At 43.8% G+C, this 27,797-nt stretch overlaps 1 protein-coding gene across 2 annotated transcripts in view; it reads right to left on the reverse strand.

The window, feature by feature from the left end:
* INTS9 (integrator complex subunit 9) overlaps nucleotides 1-26,834 on the reverse strand; it is an 80,446-nt gene extending 53,612 nt beyond the window's left edge. Inside the window, exons 1-6 of one of the 2 annotated variants that reach the window (XM_089688744.1) lie at nucleotides 26,707-26,834; nucleotides 20,864-20,991; nucleotides 10,851-10,970; nucleotides 10,300-10,360; nucleotides 4,133-4,195; nucleotides 541-680 (exon numbers count right to left, since the gene is read on the reverse strand). In XM_089688744.1, the coding sequence (XP_089544870.1) occupies nucleotides 541-680; nucleotides 4,133-4,195; nucleotides 10,300-10,360; nucleotides 10,851-10,970; nucleotides 20,864-20,991; nucleotides 26,707-26,715 (521 nt within the window). In that variant the 5' untranslated portion in view covers nucleotides 26,716-26,834. The remainder of the gene's footprint in view (nucleotides 1-540; nucleotides 681-4,132; nucleotides 4,196-10,299; nucleotides 10,361-10,850; nucleotides 10,971-20,863; nucleotides 20,992-26,706) is intronic. The other variant, XM_089688745.1, reaches the window with a different exon arrangement.
* Between the last annotated feature and the right edge of the window lie 963 nt (nucleotides 26,835-27,797).

Raw genomic sequence — 27,797 nt, forward strand, 5'->3', positions numbered from 1 at the left:
TCAAGGTTTAAAAAAAAAAAATTGGTATCAGTGTGTTTTAGGTAAAAACAAAATGCGCACTATTGTTTCTGGGTGGTACTATGGGTACAAACAACAAATAACATACACATATATGGTATCGCTGCGATCGTCAAGAGCTGGAGAATTTATTTTGGGTTGTTCTTTGGTGGTAGGTTATGGTAGTAACAAGAAACACACAGCTAAATAAAAAAAATATTTTTTTTTACTATTTTGGGCCAGTTTTCCTTTGATAATAATAAAAAAAAAATCAGGAGCTATCCATTACCATTTATCACCAAATGAAAGCCCAATTTGTCCTGAAACAACCGCAGTATAATTCACCTGGATGTACAAAGTAGTTGTGATGATATGTACGGTTTTACTAACACAGGCCAAAGTTGCAAAATTCTGCTTAGGCATTTAGATTTGTTTTACCCTTAGGTATGAAGGGGTTAAAAAACAGAAATAAATGTATGGAAAAAATCAACAGATTAAAAAAAAAAACATAATAAAAATAATTGTTCTCTCCTGTGGGTTTACCTGCCGATCTGCACAGTGGGCTCGGTGGCGTAGACGGTGCCGGTGAATCCCGTGTGCTCGGTGATGTATGGCAGTGCCATCATACAATGATAGTTAGAGATTAGGATCACATCTACAGTAGACAGATCTATGAGCTGCGTCTGAAAAGTAAAGAGCAGCAAATTAAATTCCACATGTCTCAGACGCTCCCCCAGCCCACCCCCAAAGTCAGCCACATCTCATCTTATCCCAACCAAACAGTTTGGAGCAGACATTTCTGTTGGAGAATATGTAATTTATTTGATCGCACTAGCTACACCTATATACACAACTAATAAAGCAAACAAATTGCTTCAGTGCCTGCATTTCCCATCAGTAACAAAAAAATTACATCGCCATGCACAAATTAAAAAGCTCCCCCCCCCTCAAATGTATTCCTCAGTTTTAGGTGGAGTAGGGGGCAAGCAACTATCTGCTATCAGGAACCTGGTGTAAATATAACAAGTACTTCCAAGAAGACCTTACTATGCTACACATTGATTCAGATGGAGGGACTTTTGATTCCTTTTGCCCCTTCTCACCACAACCTGTACAGGTATACTGCCTCAGTCCCCAGTCCAAGGCTTACTCCATAGAAGACACGGGGGGAGATTTACTAAAACTGGCTTCAACTGCTGTCTCAGCTAAGGAGGAGGGAGAGTCCCTGGAAAGCCAAGGATCTCATATATATCACTGGATCGCAATGGGGCTCAGGGAAGTATTAGGGGGGGCTGCTGCACACAAGGTTTTTCACCTTCATACATACAGTCAGGTCCATACATATTGGGACATCGACACAATTCTAATATTTTTGGCTCTATACACCACCACAATGGATTTGAAATGAAACAAACAAAATGTGCTTTACTACAGACTGTCAGCTTTAATTTGAGGGTATTTACATCCAAATCAGGTGAACGGTGTAGGAATTACAACAGTTTGCATATGTGCCTCCCACTTGTTAAGGGACCAAAAGTAATGGGACAATTGGCTTCTCAGCTGTTCCATGGTCGGGTGTGTGTTATTCCCTCATTATCCCAATTACAATGAGCAGATAAAAGGTCCAGAGTTCATTTCAAGTGTGCTATTTGCATTTGGAATCTGTTGCTGTCAACTCTTAAGATGAGATCCAAAGAGCTGTCACTATCAGTGAAGCAAGCCATCATTAGGCTGAAAAAACAAAACAAACCCATCAGAGACATAGCAAAAACATTAGGCGTGGCCAAAACAACTGTTTGGAACATTCTTAAAAAGAAGGAACGCACCGGTGAGCTCAGCAACACCAAAAGACCCGGAAGACCACGGAAAACAACTGTGGTGGATGACCGAAGAATTCTTTCCCTGGTGAAGAAAACACCCTTCACAACAGTTGGCCAGATCAAGAACACTCTCCAGGAGGTAGGTGTATGTGTGTCAAAGTCAACAATCAAGAGAAGACTTCACCAGAGTGAATACAGAGGGTTCACCACAAGATGTAAACCATTGGTGAGCCTCAAAAACAGGAAGGCCAGATTAGAGTTTGCCAAACGACATCTAAAAAAGCCTTCACAGTTCTGGAACAACATCCTATAGACAGATGAGACCGACATCAACTTGTACCAGAGTGATGGGAAGAGAAGAGTATGGAGAAGGAAAGGAACTGCTCATGATCCTAAGCATACCACCTCATCAGTGAAGCATGGTGGTGGTAGTGTCATGGCGTGGGCATGTATGGCTGCCAATGGAACTGGTTCTCTTGTATTTATTGATGATGTGACTGCTGACAAAAGCAGCAGGATGAATTCTGCTTCACAGTGCAGATGGACAATGACCCAAAGCATACTGCAAAAGCAACCAAAGAGTTTTTTAAGGGAAAGAAGTGGAATGTTATGCAATGGCCAAGTCAATCACCTGACCTTAATCCGATTGAGCATGCATTTCACTTGCTGAAGACAAAACTGAAGGGAAAATGCCCCAAGAACAAGCAGGAACTGAAGACAGTTGCAGTAGAGGCCTGGCAGAGCATCACCAGGGATGAAACCCAATGTCTGGTGATGTCTATGCGTTCCAGACTTCAGGCTGTAATTGACTGCAAAGGATTTGCAACCAAGTATTAAAAAGTGAAAGTTTTATTTATGATTATTATTCTGTCCCATTACTTTTGGTCCCTTAACAAGTGGGAGGCACATATGCAAACTGTTGTAATTCCTACACCGTTCACCTGATTTGGATGTGAATACCCTCAAATTAAAGCTGACAGTCTGCAGTTAAAGCGCATCTTGTTTGTTTAATTTCAAATCCATTGTGGTGGCGTATAGAGCCAAACATGTTAGAATTGTGTCGATGTCCCAATATTTATGGACCTGACTGTATAATGCATGAAGGTAAAAAGCCTTTACATCCACTTCCAATTCCTCAGATCGAGCTTGGCCTGCTCTCTTCTCCCTGCTCCCACCTTTTACTATTCATCAATGGGACAGCTTATTAACCGCTTGCCTACAGGGCACTTATACCCCATTCCTGCCCAGGCCAGTTTTCAGCGCTGTCGCACTTTGAATGACAATTGCGCGGTCATGCAACACTGTACCCATATTAAATTTTTATCATTTTTTTGAGATATATAGAGCTTTCTTTTGATGGTATTTAATTACCGCTGGGTTTTTTATTTTTTGCTAAACAAACCAAAAATTTGGTTATAAAATTTTGTAAATAAGTGATTTTTGTCCTTCACTGATGTGCACAATGAGGCTGCAGTGATGGGCACTGATAGGCTGCACTGATGCACACTGATAGGCAGCATTGACTGGCACTGTTAGGCGGCACTGACTGGCACTGTTAGGCGGCACTGATGAACACTGATAGGCGGCACTGACTGGCATTGATAGGTGGCACTGATAGGTGACACTGAAAGGCAGCTCAGATGGGCACTGATATGTGGCATTGATGTGCACTGGTAGGCACCGATATGTGGCACTGATAGGTGGCATTGATGGGCAATGACAGGTGGCACTTCTGGGGCCACACTGATCATCAGGGCACACTGATCATCAGTGCCCTAATGATCAGTGCACATGTCCCCTCCGAGGAATGCAGATTACCGGCTCTCCTCTCGAGCTGTCAGCGTGACAGCTCGTGGGGAGAGAAATGCCGATAACTGGCATTTCCCTATTTACATGTGATCAGCTGTGATTGGACACAGCTGATCACATGACCGAGCCAACATCTTCGGCTCTTTTTATCGATCGGTGATCCGCTGTGTCCGAGGGACACAGTGCACCACCGATCGCCGCGCTGCGCACCCCTGGAGCCACGCATGCGCGGTTAGAGTGGGAAGACGTCATATGACGTCCTCCCAGAACGAAATAACCGCCTTGCGCCTGTCATTACACTATATGGCGGGCGGGCGGGAGGCGGTTAATGTATACACCTAAAGTAAGACTGGGGGGGCAAAACTCAGGAACCCAAGTGATTACACCACCAACGGTGGAGTGTTATTTCTTCCTAGGTGCTGCTTTTGTTTCCTGCTCCTAATTTACTAATTTTAAATTGAGAACAGGTTTGCTTTAAGAGGATTTATGTTCTATATCTGCCTTACCTCTGGTAGACAAAATTCCGGTACGGAATCCACAAACACCCGGCCAGAACACTCCTTCAGCTCCTGCAAAATAAAAGTGTATTGCTAGGTCACAGCCTTGTGCATTAACACGAACAGATTTTACTGGTCACCATCCGAACATCTACAATTACAGCATGAGAAACTTTATACGCAAAGGATAAGTACCATGGGCATTTGGAACGTTTGAATACAGACGTTACTATGGCTTTGTTCTCCCCACGCATGCATGCCGCTGGTCTACTCTATGTCATCTGCTACCTAAGCTGCTCATTTGTCTCCGGCCAAAGTTTCAAAACAATAGCCTATACACGGTGCAATGCTGATTGATCCAGATGGGGACTAACCATAGTGGTGCATTAATGATCTGCCTTTGAATGAGTACTTACAGGTGAAACTCGAAAAATTATAATATTGTGCAAAAGTTCATTTATTTCAGTAATGCAACTTAAAAGGTGAAACTAATATATGAGATAGACTCATTACATGCAAAGCAAGATAGTTCAAGCCGTGATTTGTCATAATTGTGGTGATTATGGCTTACAGCTCATGAAAACCCCAAATCCACAATCTCAGAAAATGAGAATATTGTGAAAAGGTGCAATATTCTCGGCTCAAAGTGTCCCACTCTAATCAACTAATTAAGCCATAACACCTGCAAAGGGTTCCTGAGCCTTTAAATGGTCTCTCAGTCTGGTTCAGTAGGAATCACAATCATGGGAAAGACTGCTGACCTGACAGTTGTGCAGAAAACCATCATTGACACCCTCCATAAGGAGGGAAAGCCTCAAAAGGTAATTGCAAAAGAAGTTGGATGTTCCCAAAGTGCTGTATCAAAGCACATTAATAGAAAGTTATGTGGAAGGGAAAAGTGTGGAAGAAAAAGGTGCACAAGCAGCAGGGATGACCGCAGCCTGGAGAGGATTGTCAGGAAAAGGCCATTCAAAAGTGTTGGGGACTTTCACAAGGAGTGGAGTGAGGCTGGAGTCAGTGCATCAACAGCCACCACACATGGACAGATCCTGGACATGGGCTTCAAATGTCGTATTCCTCTTGTCAAGCCACTTCTGAACAACAAACAATGTCAGAAGCGTCTTACCTGGGCTAAAGAAAAACAGACCTGGTCTGTTGCTCAGTGGTCCAAAGTCCTCTTTTCTGATGAGAGCAACTTTTGCATCTTGTTTGGAAACCAAGGACCCCGAGTATGGAGGAAGAATGGAGAGGCACACACTGCAAGATGCTTGAAGTCCAGTGTGAAGTTTCCAGTCTGTGTTGATTTGGGGAGCCATGTCATCTACTGGTGTTGGTCCACTGTGCTTCATTAAGTCCAGGGTCAACGCAGCCATCTACCAGGAGATTTTGGAGCACTTCATGCTTCCTTCCGCAGACGAGCTTTATGGGGATGCTGACTTCATTTTCCAGCAGGACTTGGCACCTGCCCACACTGCCAAAAGCACCAAAACCTGGTTCAATGACCATGGGATTACTGTGCTTGATTGGCCAGCAAACTCGCCTGACCTGAACCCCATAGAGAATCTATGGGGCATTGCCAAGAGAAAGATGAGAGACATGAGACCGAACAATGCAGAAGAGCTGAAGGCCGCTATTGAAGCATCCTGGTCTTCCATAACACCTCAGCAGTGCCACAGGCTGATAGCTTCCATGCCACGCCGCATTGAGGCAGTAATTGCTGCAAAAGGGGCCCAAACCAAGTACTGAGTACATATGCATGCTTCTACTTTTCAGAGGTCTGATATTGTTCTATGTACAATCCTTGTTTTATTGATTGCATGTAATATTCTCATTTTCTGAGATTGTGGATTTGAGGTTTTCATGAGCTGTAAGCCATATTCATCACAATGATGACAAATCACGGCTTGAACTATCTTGCTTTGCATGTAATAAGTCTATCTCATATATTAGTTTCACCTTTTAAGTTACATTACTGAAATAAATGAACTTTTGCACGATATTCTAATTTTTCGAGTTTCACCTGTATATGCGTTATGAGGCAATTAATCTTTTTTTGGATCCGGTCTCCTTTTGGATATTTTATTAGCATCTCTGCTGCCATGTGCACCATTAGTATAGGAAGCACTGTCGTTTAACATCTTCCCTTGATGCATCTAAGTGTTTGCCTTTACTGGCTTTCAGTATTCCACAGGGAAGATCAATTTCGAAGTACCTGATATCTCATATGAGATGACAATTGTATAAAGTGCTGAGCAAACTGTTGGCACAATATAAATCCTGTATAATAATAATAATAATAATAAACTCGGCTTGTACTGGAGTGTTTCCTGTGGTACGATTCTGTGGTATTGAAAGCAAGTTGTGCTGATTCAATACTCAGTACTGAGTGATATGCATGTGGGTATGACTGTAGCGCGTGACAGCCGGGCTCAAATAAGGAAATATCGAGGTGACAACGTTGTCAGCCTCTATTTTAAAAGTGGTTTGGGAAAATTCAGGTATATTTGCCTTATGATGGTGATTACATTTTTATATGTAATCTGTATGTAATAAAAGGTTGTTTTTTTACATCTATTCACAATATGCTGTAGTTGGTGTCCTTGTGAGGCTGCTTTCTATAAGTTAGTGCCTCTTTAGCAATATCTATATACATTTTTGGGTGTCAGAGGAGAATGGGCAGACTGGTTGATGCGACATTCAGATGGTAGGGTCAGAATTTGGCGTGAACATGAAAGCACAGATCCATCCTACCTTGTATCAATGGTTCAGGCTGGTGGTGTAATGGTGTGGGGGATATTTCTTGGCACTAGCAAGTTGTACCTAATAATGTGGCCGGAGAATGTATGTATAAATATATACATTTATTACATTATATATTTTTTTCTTTGGCAGAGGCCCTAGAGAAGAAAATGACGGGTGTTGCAATTTTTTATGTCACACAGTATTTGCCCTGCGGTTTTTCAAATGCAATTTTTGTTAGGAAAAATACATTTAAATTAATTTTATTTCACACAAACACTACACGATACCTAAGTTTTTGTTAAAACATAAAAGATGATGTTACACCGAGTAAATAGATAACCAAACACATCATGCTTTAAAATTCCGTATGTCCAGGGAACGGTCCCAAACTACGGTACCTACAAAATCTCCATAGGCGACACTTTAAAACCCTTACAGGATACCAGTTTAGAGTTACACAGGAAAATTATTATTCTCGCTCTGACAGTCACGACGATACCTGTAATGACTTTTGGGGACTGTTTATTAAGAAAAATATTATCCCAAAATTGAGAATCCTGGCTGACTGTCATGGGTTAACATCCTCAGTTAATTTCAAGTGACCTTCCAGAAAAGTTATACTAAACAATGAGTGGAAGAGACTTGTTTAAGAGACAATGAGAGTCAAACACCACTATCTGGAGGTCTGCAGGTGAGCATATATGAGGGCGGGAAGTGACAATAGAGTAACCAAACCTGATTGTCTGAGAGCTCACACAAAACCTTGGAAAGTGTGATGAACAAACAAACGTCTTGAAATGTGACAATATGCTATTGAATACTGAGTTTTAACTCCAGTCCAGTCTATTTACCCTAATTCCTACACAATAGGGCAGGTAAATAAAGGTTTTTATCCGATCATGTGAACTTTGCGGTGAGAGCTGGGTCATTGAAAATAAAAAAACTTGATATATCTACCCACAGTGACATTATCAAAAGGCATATTACCAACACTTTTTATCAAGGGAAAATATCTTTGAGAAGGTTAGGTATTGCATCCCACTCAACTAAGTTTGAAATAATGAAAATAAAATGATTTGTGAATTGGGGTAAATTGTACATTTCCAAAAGAAATCAGCTATTCCAATACAGTTTAAACATCAGGAAAATGAGAAACCGAATTATTTATATCTTTCTATGGTCCTTATCCAAGAGTTAGTAGTAAAATCAACTATACTTGAATAGGACATACCGTATTTTCCGGCGTATAAGGCGACTGGGTGTATAAGACGACCCCTAATTTTCCAGTTAAAACATAGGTTTTGGGCTATACTCCCTGTATAAGACTACCCCCCTTCCGAGGCAACACCATTTAAAAACATCAGATTTTTTAATTGAAATGGTTGTGACTTACCGGTACTTAAAATCCTTCAATATCCGTGATTGGCCCAGTGTATACTGTATGTAGCCGCAGCTACCGTACATACACGCATCCAGCGGGCTGATTACAGTAGGTTTTGAAACCGCTTGGCTCACCGCACATCCAGCGGGCTGACAGATTAATCTGTCATAGGGACATTTGTTTTGAGCCAGCTTGGCTCAGCACGGTATACTGTATGTACAGTATTACCACACATCCAGCCAGCTTGACCCAAACAAACTCAAGGTTCACATTTTATACCCCGTGTATAAGACGACCCCCAATTATTGGGGTATATTTTTAAGTATAAAAAGTAGTCTTATACGCCAGAAAATACTGTATATATTTGATACCTAAAGACATTTTGTTTCAATCAAAGTATCAGTCATCGTTAAGACCACCAATTTTTTTTGATACCCGACTGTCCCCAGTGGACAAGTGAGAAATATCTCTAGGTACGCACACTTCTCGACCGGCCAATCAACAAGCCTGTTGGGAGGGTCCCTTGATACAAAGGATTGTATGGTATAAAAATGCCATACATCTCAGGGAAAAAAACACTTCTACACTTCTTCTATGACACTTCTGATCTAGACTTCTATCAACACGTCTATGACTATACTGAACTACTACTTCTGATATACTTTACTTATTTTTGATTGAAAAATATACTTTATTTACAGAAGTATAAAAAAACACGATACTCGTAATCAGGGTACATCTCACCCTATACTGCGACGCAGCGCATAATACACCACATTGCAATATAGTTCCAGGCATACAATAAATACATTCACTCAGCGGTATGATGCCTGACGTGATGTGCGTGGCGAACGAATCCCCAGACCATCACGTCATGCATAACGTCGCTTACCCCGAGACCGTAGCGTGCTTGGAAAACATTTCCCATAATCATGCAAGATATGATTAGTACAGTTTACAATAAGCATGGGGTGTGTGGGGGGGGGGGGGGGGGGGGAAGGGGACACAGGCCCGAAGCTTTATTGAAGGGACAAAGACACGCAAGGGGGAGTAGGGGGAAGGGGAGATCTTCAGACGTCCTCTTCCTCCTTAAAGTCCATCAAGGTATAGTCTCTGAGCAGACTGAGAATCAGTCTGCGGCAGTCCTCAATGGACATCCTCTCCCGCTGGTGGAGGAGGCGCTTCCTGGCGCACCATAAAGAGTCCTTAAAACAACACAGCACCCGCCAGGCGCTGTCAATGTCCTCCAGGGTAAAAGTTCCACAGAAAAGTCCATTCAACACCCCAAAGTGTGTGATGGCTGTCTGTGGCACAAAGTCCTTGAGTTCAGGTTCCAGGGCCCTCAACAGGTCCTGAGCAAAAGAGCACTCCCAGAAAACGTGCTACTTATATAATAGCTACACTCTACTCTAAACACTACAATCAAGACTACTCTAACTTCCAAAATTTTTTTTTCTTTTTTTTTTTAAACGTTATTGTTGTCACAGAGGATGAACACCATCCCTTGTGAAAGCATGGGCTGGGACAGGTCCACTTTATGGAGAGATTTGGGGTCTGTTAGTCCCCAATTCTCTCCTCTGATCTCCAATGCAACTGATCAGACACAGATCAGTCTGATCGACTGCTTACCTGGCCCTCTAACGGTAAACAAAGAGCCAGATACGAAAATGGCGAAATCCTCATTGCTTCCAGTTTCACAGAGAGGGAGGAACGTCACTTCCTCTCTCTCTCTCTGTAGTGCCACCGCTGCAATGGTCCCAGGCTCTGCAATTGGACAGGACAGCCCAGGAACGGCAGTGGTGCGTGGGTGGATGTGTAGGGGTGTGTGTGTGTGCTTAGTCTCATGCCCTTCCACCATCCACAGAAGTGATTGAGTGGCTGTTCAGTCACTCGAATCACTTCTGCATCACAAGCAACCGTCAGCAGAAAATGTTGATACCAGTATGATGCCTGCAGGTATGATCTCGGTATAACCACTTCAACCAGATGTCATATGACATCCTACGGGCGAGAAGAGGTTGGATAATGCTACAACTTTACTCATTATAGATACCTTCTCCAGTTGTGTATTCCCATCCTTTGACACCCATCCAGGCAGCTTAGCGAGGCGTGTGCTGAAAAACAGCAAAACAACATATGAAACACATAATTTCATGTTTATTTTGTCTTTATGTTTTCAAAGGTGATGTTTAATCTGGTTAGATTTTGTCTTCCCTGGTTCCTCCTTTCTCCTCTTATTAACACAATAATTTATAAGTAAAATCTATCCATTTTCATTACATATCTTGTTGTAGTCCCTGTAATGTCATCACTGGGTCTCTGTACTTCTCTATGCAATGCAGGCTGGTGGGAGGAGCCGGCAAGGTGCTGTAAACACATTTATGAAAACATCACAACACCCTACCTCAGTACTCCTGTCAGGAGCCATCAGCCCTGATGAAAGCAGCTGACTGGCTCTTGGGAGAAATTGTTTAAAATTTCTTAGCCTCCCTGACGGTATTCCCGAGTGTAGCTCGGGGTAAAGTTTCAGTACCAAAAGCGGTAATCCCGAGCTACACTCGGGCTTACCATGCGGTGCTGCTCCGGCATCTGTTCTTCACTTACCGTGTCCTGCGCTCCCGCGATGTCTCTCCTGCAGTGTCCCCGGCAATGTAATCCGGCGGATGCCGGCATCTGTCATCTGGGTTCTGTCCCCTGCGAGTGTCGGGACGTACGGGGACGGAACTGGCGGGAAATTTGAAAATGACAATAAGTGACATTCACTAAATACACTAAAATCACATAGTAAAACATTACTGTATCAAACCATTTCACATACATTTTGTCCCGAGTGCTTTGTCCTGTGCCCTGCCTGCATTTTTACTGTTCTTTCTGCCTGGAATCTGAGAAACGTCCATGGCGTCCAAAAAGCGTCCCTTTAGGTCAAAAGTGGTTTTAGACCAGCTAGAGAACAGTGATAGTAAATTAGAACCACTTGCAGAATTGAGTGATAATGATTCGTGGGGAAATTCGTCATCAGACACTCAAAACGATTTTGCGACTTGATGTGCGAACTTGGCGCTATATTTCAATTTAATTGTTTTTGATTTGATATTATTGAATTAAATTTATTATTATATTATTATTTTTTATGATTATTTATTAAATTATAATTTATGATTTCGTGTTTCAAATTTTATCCTATCCGGGATGTTTACTAGACTCTTGTTCGGACAGATTTCAGTGAGTTATTCCTAAAAATTACAGCCTACAATAAAAAAATACATATTTCCATGAAAAAAAATGTACCACTGAGCACAGAAATATGGACATAATCAAACCGCTAGGGAGGTTAATGTGTGGATGTCAGTCTGGTAAAATGGGAGTTCCTAGGTGGGCTGTATTTGCATGTAGGTAACACCCACATGTGATGCAGAGCTTCATGACTGAAAGAACTGAAATTCAACCAATGAAAGGGGTGGGGCAAGATCAAGCTAGGGAGGAAAGCATAACATGATGCTGGAGGTCCTTCAGCCAGAAAATGAAGCAGGGTCTGACTTGCTGTAGCTTCTGATGCACATTGTGAAAAGCTCACAGTGTGCACTGAAATCAGAATAAGTACAGAAGAGGACAGTACAGGAGAGGAGCCGGTACAACTGTGCAAGACTGAAGGGAAGGCCGGAATCCTGCTTTATATTCTGACACTTTATTTTTTTTCAAGCAGGAGATGGAGAAAGGTGGCACCTAGCTGAGGTTTCTGTACAGGTATTTAGATTTGTAGAAGGTTATAGCTCTCTGTAATGTTCTGGTGTTAAATGTCATTATACAATAACTGGCAGAGAACAGTAATTGTCCATTAAATCATTCACAGGTAATAATGTGTGATTCTTGGGAGTGGTGGGAATTTAAAGCACAGCGCAGTCAGGAGGAAATGGTGATTGATGAGCGTTCTACAAGTGCAATGTTGATAAGAAATGGTCTCCTGCTGCTCCCAGTAGACATGATGGCGGCAATTTAATGGGCTTTACTGGGTTGGTCTCAAAATCAATTTTTTTTTCTGTAATGTGAAGAACAAGATGTTCTAGCGGGAACGATGAATATAATTTTATAATGAGGAGAAGGTAAACTGTAGAGTAACCCAAGAAAATAATTGTCATATGCTGCAGCTTACCAGCCCTTAGATGAAGGGGCTGCAGTATGCAGGAACATTCCCTGCAAGTACAGAGCATTCTCAATGATCCCGCCAGTGGGCCTGTGACTCCCTGTGCTCTGAACTGGAATCTCAAACTATGTATTTAGGCTTTCCAGGTCTTTTCCTGTGAACTACAGAACCCCCCACCCATGTTATGTAGATGGGAAGGGAAGGTGTTCAGTAGTCCAAATTATTAGAGTAGCCTAGAGTCCCTTTAAATATAACATTTATTGATGTATTAAAGTGAAACTAAACCCTCCTATCTTTACCAGCCAGCTTAGCCTCTGTTTGACTTGCAGTTGCCATGGTGCTATATATGCGATCATTTCAAAAAAGTATAAGCGAGCGCATACACATAGGATATTTATATAATAACTATACCAGATAGCCGCTAGCACTAAAAGGGTATGGGTAACAATCCCTGGTAACGTAATCACAAAACTGAAGAGTGCAGCGCTTTCACAAAGTATGTAATTATCTATATATGTATATGGAAGGTGCACAGTACGTATAAAGTGCTATACGTGCAAAACTGTGCAATGTGCAATGAATAAATAACTATAATCTCCGTATGATGTCAATCAATCAATATATGGTAATTCAAAATCTATAATAATTAATATTAAAGTGATATGGTGCAATAAGTGGAGATAAAAAGTCTATAATTATCATATGTATTCAAAAGGGTATAAATAAATAACTGAGAATTTCAACAGGAATTGACCAAACGATAAAGCCTGTGCCAAAGGTGCAATGGTGCATGTGTCTTTAAAAATTATCCACCACTTCTTATGGGTGCGCACTCACCAAAACTCTGGTGTATACAGGCATTGCTAACAATTCTGTCACATCTGGGTGCAGGGGTAGTAAAACAGCTTATTATTATAATACAGGATTTATATAGCGCCAACAGTTTGCTCAGCGCTTTACACTATAACGGGAGACAATACAGCAACAATACAGTTCAATACAAGAGGGATAGGAGGGCCTGATCCTGGGAGCTTACAATCTAAGAGATTATTATACAGGATTTATATAGCGCCAACAGTTTGCTCAGCGCTTTACAATATAACGGGAGACAATACAGCAACAATACAGTTCAATACAAGAGGGTTAGGAGGGCCTAATCCTGGGAGCTTACAATCTAACAGGGAGGGGCTAGTGGTACAAAAGGTAATAACTGTGGGGGATGGACTGGTAGAAGGAATAGAAGATTCCATTATTAGCTGAGGGCAGGATAGGCTTCCCTGAAGAGAGAGGTTTTCAGAGATCGCCGAAAAGTGAGCAGAGTAGGTGATAGTCTGATAGATTGGGGTAGAACGTTCCAGAGGATGGGGGAAGCTCTGGAGAAGTCCTGGAGACGAGCATGGGAGGAGGAGACAAGGGAGCTAGAGAGTAGGAGGTCTTGCGAGGAGTGGAGAGTACGGTTTGGGTGATATTTAGAGACAAGGTCGGTGATGTAATTTGGGGCAGTGTTATGAACGGCTTTTTATGTCAGTGTTAATGTTTTGAATTTTATCCGTTGGGCAACTGGGAGCCAGTGGAGGGATTGGCAGAGAGGGGTGGAGGACACTGAATGGAGGCCAGTGGAGGGATTGGCAGAGAGGGGTGGCAGATACAGAACGGTTAGTAAGATGGATGATTCTGGCAGCAACATTCATGATAGAGTGAAGAGGGGATAGCCTGCGATTCAGTCAGCCAATGAGGAGGGAGTTACAATAGTCAAGGCGAGAGATAACAAGAGAGTGAATGAGTTGCTTAGTAGTTTCCGAGGTTAGGAACGGCGTATCTTGGAGATGTTGCGGACGTGAAGTCTACAAGATTTGGACAGCGATTGGATTTGGGGCTGAAAGGACGGATGGGAGTCTAGGATTACACCTAGTACCCTGGCATGAGGGGAGGGATTGATGATTGTGTTATTAATCTTAATGGAGAAGTCAGGGGAGGGGGTGCGGGCCCTTATGGGTTAATCCAGCATCCTCTCCAGTACCAGTGGTGCGTGCCTCTTTAAATCTGGGGAAGATTTGCTCAACCACAGGAGCCAATCACAAGCTGCCTGAACACTTCTCCCACCAGTTGATACTAGTGCTTTTTGCCAGTGTGGAAAATTGATGGGGGGCCTACTCCAGTACAGGGGGGACTGTTCTGTGGTCCTTCTGTAACTGGCAGGCCCCCCTGTCCAATCCAGGACACCCAATCGACCAGCCGCCACGTCCGCAGGCTGATCATAGAGGTAGACCAAGTCGGAAACCGCTCTGTCTGACTCTATGATATAGGAAAAAGTAAGCAATAAGTACACATCACTTACGGTTTACAAGGATGTAAACAGTGCCTTTTTTAAAAATAGAAAGCATTGGATCACAACAAAAAAATGAAAGGAACACTGTGAAAACACATCAGATCTCAGTCGGGAAAAATCTCCAGCTGGATCTCTATACTGATATGGACGGGGTAATGTGTTAGGAACGTAAGGATGCCCCATCGTTTGATGGAAATGAAAATGATCGACCTACAGAGGACTGAATTCAAAGACACCACGAAAATCAAAGTGAAAAAATGATGCAGCAGCAGTTATATATTTTAGAAGCAAAGGCCCTACGGAATAAAATGATGGGTGTTGCATTTTTATTATGTCACATGGTAGTTGTGCAGCGGGTTCTCAAACGCAAATTTTATTTAAAAAAAAAGTAAACTTTTATCAATTTTAGTGCACACAAACACATTAGAATACCCATTTTTTGGTAAAGTACAGCTGCAAGAAAAAGTATGTGAACCCCTTGGGATTACGTGGAGTTTTGCATGAATTAGGCATAAAATGTGCTCTGAACGTCATCTAAGTCACAACAATAGAAGAACACAGTCTGCTGAACATAATACTACACAAAAATTAGATGTTGCCATGGTTTAATTGCACATAACATGTAAACATTCACAGTGCAGGGAGGAAAAAGTATGTGAGGCCCTAGCTTAATGACTTCTCCCAGAGCTAATTGGAGCCAGGAGTGAGCCAACCTTGACTCCAATCAGTGTGATGATATTGGATGTGTTGCTGACAGCTGTCCTGCCCTTAAAAAACACACACCTGTTTTGGGTTTACTGGTTTCAAGAAGCTCTGTCTGATGTGAACCATGCCTCACAGAAAAGAGCTCTCAGAAGACCTACAATCAAGAATTGTTGACTTGCATGAAGCTGAAAAGAGTTACAAAAGTATCTCCAAAAGCCTTGATGTTCTTGTGTCCATGGTAAGACAGACTGTCTACAAATGGAGAAAGTTTAGCACTGCTGCTACTCTCCCTAGGCGTTGTCGTCCTGTAAAAATGACTGCAAGAGCACAGCGCAGAATGCTGCATGAGGTAAAGAAGAATCCCAGAGTGTCAGCTAAAGACCTACAGAAATCTCTGGCACATGCTAACATTTTTGTTGACACATCTACAATAAGGAAAACATTAAACAAGAATGGAGTACATGGGAGGACACCACGGAGGAAGCCATTGCTGTCCAAAAAGAATATTGCAGCACGTTTGAAGTTTGCAAAAGAGCACCTGGATGTTCCACAGCACTACTGGCAAAATATACTGTGGACAGATGAAATCAAGATTGAGTTGTTTGGGAGGAACACACAACACTATGTGTGGAGAAAAAAAGGCACAGCACACCAACATCAAAACCTCATCCCCACTGTGAAACATGGCGGAGGGAGCATCATGGTTTGGGGCTGCTTTGCTGCCTCAGGGCCTGGACGGATTGTTGTCATTGATGGGAATATGAATTCCAGAGTTTATCAAGACATTTTGCAGGAAAACGTACGACCATCTGTCCGCCAACTGAAGCTCCGCAGAGGATGGGTGATGCAACAGGACAATGACCCAAAGCATACAAGTAATTCAACAAAACAATGGCTGCAACAGCACAGAATACGCCTTCTGGAGTGGCCCAGTCAGAGTCCTGACCTCAACCCGATTGAAATGCTGTGGCATGACCTTAAGAGAGCGATTCACACCAGACATCCCAAGAATATTGCTACACTGAAACAGTTTTGTGAAGAGGAGTGGTCCAAAATGACTCCAGATCGTTGTGCAGGTCTGATCTGCAACTACAGGAAACGTTTGGTTGAGGTTATTGCTGCCAAAAGAGGGTCAACCAGTTATTAAGTCCAAAGGTTCACATACTTTTTCCTCCCTGCACTGTGAATGTTTACATGTTATGTGCAATTAAACCATGGCAACATCTAATGTTTGTGTAGTATTATGTTCAGCAGACTGTGTTCTTCTATTGTTGTGACTTAGATGACGTTCAGAGCACATTTTATGCCCAATTCATGCAAAACTTCATGTAATTCCAAGGGGTTCACATACTTTTTCTTGCAACTGTATATGAGATGATGTTACACTGAGTAAATAGATACAAAACATGTCATGCTTTAAATTTTGCGATGTTCGTGGAATGGCGATAAACTACGGTACTTTAAATTATCCATAGATGATGTTATAAAAGCCTGCACGGGTTACCAGTTTACAGTTACACAGGAAATCTCAATTATTTCTTTCGCTCTGATGTTTGCGGTGATACCTCACATGTATGGTGTGATCACTGTTTACATACAGTTGTGGCCAAAATTATTCAACCCCCAATGCTGTAAAGGGGTTTAGGGACTATAGTGTACATTTGGAATTGTATTCAGAATCAAATCCTACAAGGACGTTGTAACTACCCAAATGCAACTAAAATGACATCAATTGTTTATGTAATACAGTAGTAAATGGTTCTTATGTGGTTTCTTCATTGCCACAATTATTCAACCCCTTAAAGACTACCACTCTGAAGAACAGAGGTTCATACAGGTGCTTTCCATCAGGTATTGAAAACACCTGTGGATGTCACCGAGCAGCAATCAAGCATAATAAGCACCAATTAGGCAGCTTTAAAATGACTGTGATACTCAGCTCCTTCTAGACATTTACTGGTGTGGTTACAAACATGGTGAAGGCAAGAGAATGGTCCAGGAAGACAAGAGAAGAGGTGATTTCTCTTCACAGGAAGGGCAATGGCTATAAGAAGATTGCAAAGATGTTAAACATACCAAGAGACACCTTAGGAAGCATCATTCGCAAATTCAAGGCAAAGGGCACTGTTGAAACGCTACCTGGTCGTGGCAGAAAGAAGATGCTGACTTCGACTGCTGTGCGCTACCTGAAGCGTAGAGTGGAGAGAAGTCCCCGTGTGACTGCTGAGGAACTGAGAAAAGATTTGTCAGATGTGGGTACAGAAGTTTCAGCCCAGACAATAAGACGCACACTGCGTAATGAAGGCCTCCGTGCCAGAACTCCCAGGCGTACCCCCTTGCTGTCTCCAAAGAATAAGAAGAGTCGACTGCAGTATGCCAAAAGCCATGTGGACAAACCACAAAAGTTGTGGGATAGTGTTCTGTGGACTGATGAAACAAAATTAGAACTGTTTGGGCCCATGGATCAACGCTATGTTTGGAGGAGGAAGAACAAGGCCTATGATGAAAAGAACACCTTGCCTACTGTGAAGCATGGTGGAGGGTCAATCATGCTTTGGGGCTGTTTTGCTTCTGCAGGTACAGGGAAGCTTCAGCGTGTGCAAGGTACCATGAATTCTCTTCAGTACCAGGAGATATTGGATGGAAACGTGATGCAGTCCGTCACACACCTGAGGCTTGGGAGACGTTGGACCTTTCAACAGGACAATGATCCCAAGCATACCTCCAAGTCCACTAGAGCATGGTTGCAGAGGAAAGGCTGGAACATTTTGGAGTGGCCATCGCAGTCACCAGACTTAAATCCGATTGAGAACCTCTGGTGGGACTTAAAGAAAGCAGTTGCAGTGCGCAAGCCTAAGAATGTGACTGAACTGGAGGCCTTTGCCCATGAAGAATGGGCGAAGATACCCGTAGATCGCTGCAAGACACTTGTGTCAAGCTATGCTTCACGTTTAAAAGCTGTTATAACTGTAAAAGGATGCTGTACTAAGTACTAAGATTGAATGTCACTTGGGGGTTGAATAAAACTGATAATGCTGTGAGCACAGAAAAGACATTTGTGGTTATTTCATTATAACTGTTATGTTATATTTGTCTGACCTACAAGTGCCTCTTTAATGTAAATGTAAGCAAGATGACTGAATGATCAAAAGCAATGTCAAACTGGCCAAAACACTCAATTTCAGTGGGGGTTGAATAATTTTGGCCACAACTGTATGTGTGTGAGACCGCTGCGTGCGTTCACCTTTGCGAGTAAGCATGGGAGGACGCTTTAATTTGTTTTCCTTTAATTTTTTTTCCTTTAATTTCATTATTTATCTCAATATTTTTTATTTTTACAGTTTTTAGTTTTTTAAATCACTTTCTTTGCTGTCAAAAGGAATGTACATAACCCTTTTCACAGCAATAAGCAGTGACAGGTACTCTTTATGGAGAGATCAGGGGTCTAATACATCTCTCCTTTTAGCCCCCAATGCAGCCAATTAGACACAGACCGGTCTGATCTGCTGCTTCACTGGACGGTAACAAAGAGCCAAAACCAGAAGTGAGAAAATTGCGGTCATTTCTGGGTTCTGATGAAACACAGTGGAAGAAACAAATTCAGTTCCTTTCACTCTTTTTTTTTTTTTTTTTTTACACACCACAATAGACAGATGAATCACATATTTGCAAAGAGCCAAGACACAAGTAAATTATTGTGACATACAGAATGAATGACACTACAATTCATTTGTTTCCATGTCTTAACATACAGTATACTGTGGTAACAAAGGTTAAAATGTATGTATGCCTGTCCATTACTGAAACACAAAGTTTGAATAAGCCATCTGGGTTTGGACTAGTGGGGGTTACAGTCCAGTTCTGTTATATGTATTAAAGCGGTTTGTCTGGGGTACAGCTTTAAAGCCCGGCTCCACATTTAAAGTGGTTCTAAAGAGTGAAGGTATTTTTGCCTTTATGCATTCTATGGATGAGGGGGCATTGGCTATCACTGCTGTCATCCACAGCCAGTAAGGAGAGAGCAGGGGACGGAGCCGAGCCGCAGCTCTGTGCGTCTTATGGATGCATAGAGCAGGGCTTGGGAGTGAGCACAGTGCTCAAGTGCCCCCATAGCAAGCGGCTTACTATCAGGTGGACTGGTTGGTGTGGTGGGGGAGCCAGGAGCGCTGGTGGGAGGTCTGAAAAGAGGAGGATTGAGGCTGCTCTGTGCAAAACTACTGCAGAGCAGATAAGTGTAACATTTGTTATTTTTTTAACTTTAATGTTTCTTTAAATAATTTGGTTTGACCAATCTGGCCCAAACAATCTATTTGCAGCATTACCACGTGTCCTTGGTGGGTGAGCAGTATTAACTGTATGTAGCTTTAGCTACATACAGTATATAGCGCTCTGTTCCAACTTCCCATCCCACACCCAGAATATAATAGATTCGGACTAAGTGCTGCCCAGCCATTCATGGTAAATCTTGTATTCTATAAATTAATACAAAGCTTCCTTGAATTGGCTGAGGCAGAGATTGTGACCGCCTCTCTGTCTCAGCCAATCACAGGAAGCATTGTATTCATTCATAGAATACAAAGCTTTATGTGAATAGCTGAGCAGCACTTAATCTGATTCTATTTTATTCCAGATGTGGGACAGGAAGTTACCGTTGTCCTGCCAGAACACAACGCTGTATACTGTATATAGCCGAGGCTACATACAGATAATACAGTGTGCCCAGCAAGCTCAGCTGTTAGTGCAGGAAATAGCTTATGTGGGCCAACTTGGCCCAAACGATTTAAAAGGAAATTAAATGAGGAATTAGTCTTTAAAGGATAAGCTCACCTTTGGGAACGTGTTATATATTACACCCATGTTTAGGGTGGAAAATGCAACATGTTCCCACTGCCGCTCTGCTGCATCTAGTGACAGATAGCAGAGGATCTTCTCTCCCGTTAGCTGTCACTATTCACAGAAGCAAGTGTCCTCCATTCACAGAATTCTGGGAATGGAAAACTACAAATACCAACAGCCGTTGTGGCTGTCGGTTTGTAGTTCTCAACATACTACCATGGTGCTGTTGACTGCTGTGGTAGTTCATTGTCTCTTCCAGTCAGTGTGTATTTGCCTGCCCGTATGAGGTACAAGCACACGGATACACTGGCAAGTCTGCAGGAGTCCTGCATAGCACCCGTGACCTGCTGATTGCAGGTGCAAAGCTTTCTAGGCTCCAAGTAACAAAAAATGATCAATGCACATTTCTTTACCTGTAAAAAAAGATGTGCATTTTTTATTATTTTTTTAAAAGTTGAAGTTATCCTTTAAGCTTGTCTGTGTCACTTATTCCTGCTCATGGCATCAGCTAGCACAGGTAGTGCACAGTCCCTGCAAGCCTGATATGAAATTTCAGCTGCTATGCAAGCTAGGCCCCAGTCAGCCGCCCCAGCCCTCGAGACGTACCTGTGCACAAGAGGTAGAGGAAGGAAGTTCAGGGTGGATGTCATGTCCAGACCGCAGTCTAGCATGATGGTGGTGGATTTGAACTTGAGGATGTTGCATGGTAGCGTGGGATGCCCTGACAAGCAGTACTGGAAGAGAAAAAGAAGCCCAAGGGAAGTCAGTTATTATTCTGGACCAACAGAGACATAAAATATCAAACAGCAGTCCCTGAATAGCAGGGCAGAGAGGAGAAAGGGCTGAGAGATTAAAGGAGATCACAAGAGCAATGATAGCTCCAAGCAGACTAATGATTTCATCACAGAGCCCTGATTACAATCACACCGACCCCGACAATGAGAATAATACACACTGACATACATAAGAACAATAGTCACTGCTGACTTGTAACAATTCCTCTCCGGTGTGCATCACTTAAAACAATATTCTCACTCACGTCCCTGTGAATGACAGGGGGTCCTCCAGAGATGGCTAAGGGTTCCTTGATCAATGAGGACAAGTGGACTGATTTCCTACTGGATGGTGCCAGCGTGAATCTGATCCCAACATCATTTTTCAGGAGGTATTATAGTGACCACCAGTGTAAGAGGGCATTCCTTCCGCTGCCCTCCACTGTAAGGGCAAACCTCCCCCAATGACCACCGCTGTAAGGGCGGACCTCCCCCAATGACCACCGCTGTAAGGGCGGACCTCCCCAATGACCACCGCTGTAAGGGCGGACCTCCCCAATGACCACCGCTGTAAGGGCGGACCTCCCCAATGACCACCGCTGTAAGGGCGGACCTCCCCCAATGACCACCGCTGTAAGGGCGGACCTCCCCCAATGACCACCGTTGTAAGGGCGGACCTCCCCCAATGACCACCGATGTAAGGGCGGACCTCCCCCAATGACCACCGATGTAAGGGCGGACCTCCCCCAATGACCACTGGTGTAAGGGCGGACCTCCCCCAATGACCACCGGTGTAAGGGCGGACCTCCCCCAATGACCACCGGTGTAAGGGCGGACCTCCCCCAATGACCACCGGTGTAAGAGAGGATCTCCCCCAATGACCACCGGTGTAAGGGAGGACCTCCCCTAATGACCACCGATGTAAGAGCGGACCTCTCCTAATGACCACCGATGTAAGGGCGGACCTCCCCTAATGACCAACGATGTAAGGGCAGACCTCCCCTAATGACCACCGATGTAAGGGCGGACCTCCCCTAATGACCACCGATGTAAGGGCGGACCTCCCCTAATGACCACCGATGTAAGGGCGAACCTCCCCTAATGACCACCGATGTAAGGGCGAACCTCCCCTAATGACCACCGATGTAAGGGTGAATCTCCCCTAATGACCACCGATGTAAGGGTGAATCTCCCCTAATGACCACAAGTTTATTGGGAGTATCTCTCCTAATATTTTTTAGTGTAAGGAAGCACTTTTATACTCACCACCAATAGAAAGAGGCACTTTAATGACTCCTTATCTAAGGGAGCATTTTTTTTTCATTGCCCACTAATGTAAAGAGATACTCAATTTGTAGTCTTTGCATTTCTATTCTTGCCATTATTATTATAATTTTCAATTCATGATTCCTACTGAAAGTACATTTGTTTCTTTATTAATTTATCAGTAGATCTACAAACTGCAAAAGTGGGACTGTTAGAAAAAAAGGGATAAAAAAAAGTGTCTGTGTGATCAATTTATACTATGGTGTGGTGTTTCAGGACTGTATGGGGCATGGCAGAACTATGCCAGGCTCAGAAAAAGGTTCCTAGGAGTCATTCCACAATGTTTACAAGTAATGGAGACAAGAATGAAGGATGGCATGCACAGTGGAATGCAAACACAACTCAATGGACATGGTGTGAACAAGCCCTTAGGACAGTGATGGCGAACCTTTTTGAGCCCGAGTGCCCAAACTGCAACACAAAACCAACTTTTTTATTTCAAAGTGCCAACACTGGAATTAATCACTTGCCTACCGGGCACTTCTACCCCCTTCCTGCCCAGGACAATTTTCAGTTTTCAGTGCTGTTGCACTTAACAATGACAATTGTGCGGTCATGCAACACTGTAACCATATGCAATTTTTATCATTTTTTCACACAAATAGAGCTTTTTTTGGTGGTATTTAATCACCACTGGGTGTTTTATTTTTTGCACTATAAATGAAAAAAAGAGCAAAAAATTAAAAACATAAAAGGTTTCCTTTGCTTCTATTCTAAAATTTTGTTAACAGGTAATATTTTTTCTTTGATGTGCGTTGGTGAGGTTGCACTGATAGGCAGCACTGATGGGCATTGATGAGGCGGCACAGTAAGGTAGCACTGATGAGGCGGCACTGGTGAGCATTGATGAGGAGGCACTGATGATGCACTGATATGCAGGAAATGATGGGCACTGATAAGCGGCACTGACTGATAGCACCAACTAGAGGCACTGACAGACGGCACTGACCGGCGGCACTGCTGGGCATCATTGATGGGTGACACTGATGGGCAGCATTAATGAGGTGTCACAGATAGGTGGCACTGATATGCGGCACTGATTGGTGGCACTGATAGGCGACACTGATAATGGGTACTGATAGACAGCACTGATAGGTGGCACTGACTGACATCACTGCTGGACACTGACTGGCGGCACTGCTGGGCACTGACTGGCACAACCAGTGGGCACTGACTGGTGGCACTGACTGGCAGCACTGCTGGGCTGCACTGATGGGTGGCACTGATGGGCACAGGTGGGTGGCACTGGTGGGCACAGGTGGGTGGCACTACTGGGCACAGGTAGGTGGCACTTCTGGGCACAGGTGGGTGGCACAGGTAGGTGCATTGCTGGGCACAGGTGGGCACACTGCTGGGCACAGGTGGGTGCATTGCTGGGCACAGGTGGGCGCACTGCTGGGCACAGGTGGGCGCACTGCTGGGCACAGGTGGGCGCACTGCTGGGCACAGGTGGGCTGAACTTGTGTGTGGCACTGCTGGGCACCGATCATCAGGGCACTGATGATCAGTGACTCTGATGATCGGTGCCGTTCCCTGCTCTGACAACTGCCGGTTTTCGGCAGTACTTTCCTCACGATCTGACAGCATGAGGAAAGTGCAGCCGAGAACCGGCATTTGCATTTCCCGGTGATCAGCGTGTCATTGGACACGGCTGATCACGTGGTAAAAGGCCGCTGTGATTGGCCTTTTACCACGTCACGTGATCAGCTGTGTCCGTAGGACACAGCGATCACGGAGATCGCCCGGTGCGCGCCCCCGGGGGTGCGCAGGAGAGTGCGTTCTTCCTCTTCTTCCTGGCGTGCCCACTGAGATGGCTCTGCGTGCCATAGGTTCGCCATCACTGCCTTAGGATCTATTCACACTTAGTCATTTTGATGCAGCAAAACACTTGCCACATGCTAGTTCTGTGAAAGTGAAACCAAACCTGAGCTGCTGCCCTTTATTTCGAATGAAGAACAAATCAAGGATGGGAGGGTCTCATCACAGGCTCATTACTTAACCACTTCCATACCGGGCACTTTTACCCCCTTCCTGCCCAGGCCATTTTTCAGGTTTCAGCGCTCTCACACTTTGAATGACAATTGCGCGGTCATACAACATTGTACCCAAACTAAAATTTTATCATTTTCTTCACACAACTAGAGCTTTCTTTTGGTGGTATTTAATCACTGCCTGGGTTTTTATTTTTTGCTAAATTAACAAAAAAATACCAAAAAGTTTGAAAAAAAACCCCAAAAAAACACGTTTTTCTTTGTTTCTGTTATAAACGTTTACAAATAAATAATTGTTCTTCATAAATTTAGGCCGAGATGTATTCTGCTACATTTCTTTGGTGAAAATAACCCAAATTAGGATGTATTATTTAGTTTGCAGGAAAGTTATAGAGTTCACAAACTATGGTATAGATCTGAATATTGATCAATCCTGAAGTACTGACAGCCAATCTAATTTCTTGAGGGCCAAGAATGTCAGAACAGTACAGATATCCCCCAAATGTCAGGACAGTACAGATATCCCCCAAATGACCCCTTTTTGCAGAGTAGACAGTCCGACGTACTTCATAAGAGGCATGGCGAGTTTTTTGAAGTTGTAATTTTGTCATAATTTCTCAGAAAATGAAAAATGCAAAAAATTATTTTCACTATTTTTTTTTTACATACTGTCACCAGTGCAGTACAGCGTCATCATATAACTGGCATGGCGGTGATCAGGGACACTGACTGGTGACAGTATGAAAAAAAATATATATATAATTTTTTTTTATTATTTAATTAAATTTTTTTTCTTTTTTTTTTAAGATTGTTTTTCATATTTCACTATGACCAAAGTAGTACAATGTTACCATGGTAACATTGTACTACTTTGGGGAAGTGATCAGTATTTTTTTTTTTACACAATTTGCTTATAGCAAAAAATTACTTTGCTATAAGCAAGCATTTACCTGAATGACATCGATTCATTCAGGTTTTTTTTTTTTTGTGCTTAGCTGTGATTTGGCCACGGCTAATCACATGACACAGCTAGGCTGTGATTGGCCCAGCTTGTGCATGTGATCACTGTGACCATTCACAACTAGGCACACTAGTATACAATGGATGGCATGAATGAAGCCCTACATTGTATACAACTGTCATGTGACCTGCTGTGATTAGTCACAGCAGGTCACATGGTATCAGCAATGGGGCCGGTACTCAGATCTGTCATCGGCTGTGTCCGGGGTACACGGCCGGTGACAGATCGTGCCGCGGCTCTGCAGGCGCGCAAACTGCGGATGCCCCAAAGGATGCCATATGGCGTCCACCCGGAACACTGAGTGATTTTGCCGGCCGCCAATCGGCCATTGGCCAGGCAGCAAAAGGTTAAAGTGGTTGTGAAGGCTCGAGGTTTTTTTTTTACCAGTTAGATGTGCCCGAGAGCTTCGGCTCTCCCGGGTCTATGACTCCTCATTGACGGAGACAGCAGCGGGAGCCATTGGCTCCCGCTGCTGTCAATCACAACCATTGAATCAATGAGGAGAGGGGGGCGGGGCTGAGCTGTGTCTATGTGTGAATGGACATGCAGTGCAGTGGCTTGGGTGCCTCCATAGCAAACTGTTTTTTTGTCTATTAGACCCCAAATCTCTCCTCTAGCCTCCAATGCAGCTGATCAAACACAGATCGGTCTGATTGGCTGCCTAAAGCGATACCAAAGGTTCATTTTTTGGGGGGGGAAATAACAAACACATTACACTTACCTGCTCTCTGCAATGTTTTGCACAGGGAAGTCTGGATCCTACTCTTCTTGGGTCCCCTGCCAGCGCTCCAGTCTCCTAGCTGCTTGCTATGGGGGCACCCGAGCAGGCTGTTGCCAAGCTGCTGCTCCATGTGTCCATTCACACACAGAGCCGCAGCATGGCCCCATCTCGTAAGTCATTTTCTAGCAAAAAAGTACTGATTGTTACATGGAAACAAAAAGGTTCAGGAAAGGCCGGACCCCCAAGTGGGATGGAGATGAGTTCGGAGGTCCCTCTGCTCCTGAGAGACCCACATAACATGCCTGGGCATTCCCCAGGGGGGCACATACATCACTCTGCATTATTGGGGGGGTTGGTACGAGATCTCAGAAGAAACGGTCACAGCCCCCTGAAGACATCAGAGAAGATGGTGGTGTTGAGGAGGAACATGGGGGGAGTTCCCCTTTAAATAGTGAACAGCCTCAAGGCTGCAGACAACAATACAATCAGACAGAAGCAGGTGGAGTGTAATGTGAACGCTGTACAGAGATAACGAGGACAGAAGCTGCGTGTCCCGTGTGGGAGATGAGGGCACAGAGACACCCCCCTCACCGGTACACAACGTGCACACAACTCACCAGCTTCATCTTCACCTCAGATGTCCAGTACCGGCTCACTTCCGGGAGCGGCGCGCGGCACGGCGGGACTGGTAGTCCGCCGGTGGCGTCACTTCCGCTCCAAACGAGAGGGGTCTGGCTGCAGAGTGGAGCTCTATTTTTTTACAGGAAACATGTGACCTCCATTCCCTTACTTTTTTTTCTTAGTGACGTTTAATGTAACAAATAAGTAGAGGCTGCAGCGTAGAGCTCCACTTGACAAGAAACATGTGACCTCCACTCAATTTTTTTTTTTTATTGCATGAACTTTATTGTAACAAACAACCAATAAAACACTACCCGAGGAAGGTGAGCGCACATATTTCCTGTCACATACTTGCTGTGTATACTGTTCAAGGGGGTGTGGCAGAAGACTGGAGCTCCACTCTGGACAGGAAACATGTGACCTCCACTCCAACTTTGTATTTGTTTTAGTGAAAGTCAATGTAATAAACAATCAATGGCTACGGAGTGGAGCTCCACTCGACAGTCCTCGCGCACACTGGACGTTTTAACCTCTCATGCACACGGGACACTTTGACCCCTCGCGCGCACGGGACGTTTTGAGCCCACGCGCGCACGGGACGTTTTGAGCCCCCGCGCGCAAGGGACGTTTGGAGCGCGCATGGGACGCTTTGAGCCCCCGCGCGCAGGGACGTTTTCAGCCCACGCGGTCACGGAACGTTTTCAGCCCACGCGGTCACGGGACGTTTTGAGCCCGCACGGTCACGTTTTGAGCCCTCACGCGCACGTGACATTTTGATAACACCGGTGACATTAGCTGTGTAAAGTCATGTTAAAAAATGCAAGTTTTTCAGATTTTGTTAACGTTTTTGTATTAGCGTTTAGCGGCGTTTGCGGTTGTTAGTGTTTTTTCAAAAAAGTCCAAAAACCGCAGTTTTGCGGAATTTTTCTGCGTTTTGCCGCGTTTTTCAGCAATAGAGCATTTTTATAGCTAAATTACTCCGCTAGAGACCCACTGGTCCTGGGTTTTTTTCCAGCTGAAACACTGTGGTCTGTGGTTTTAGCAAGTGCGGGGGGGTTTTAATTTCTGTTAACCCCTTGCCTGCCAG

The sequence above is a fragment of the Staurois parvus genome, unplaced genomic scaffold, assembly GCF_062004578.1.
Source record: "Staurois parvus isolate SC_StPar_1 unplaced genomic scaffold, SC_StPar_1.0 ptg000453l, whole genome shotgun sequence".
Lineage (NCBI taxonomy): Eukaryota > Metazoa > Chordata > Amphibia > Anura > Ranidae > Staurois > Staurois parvus.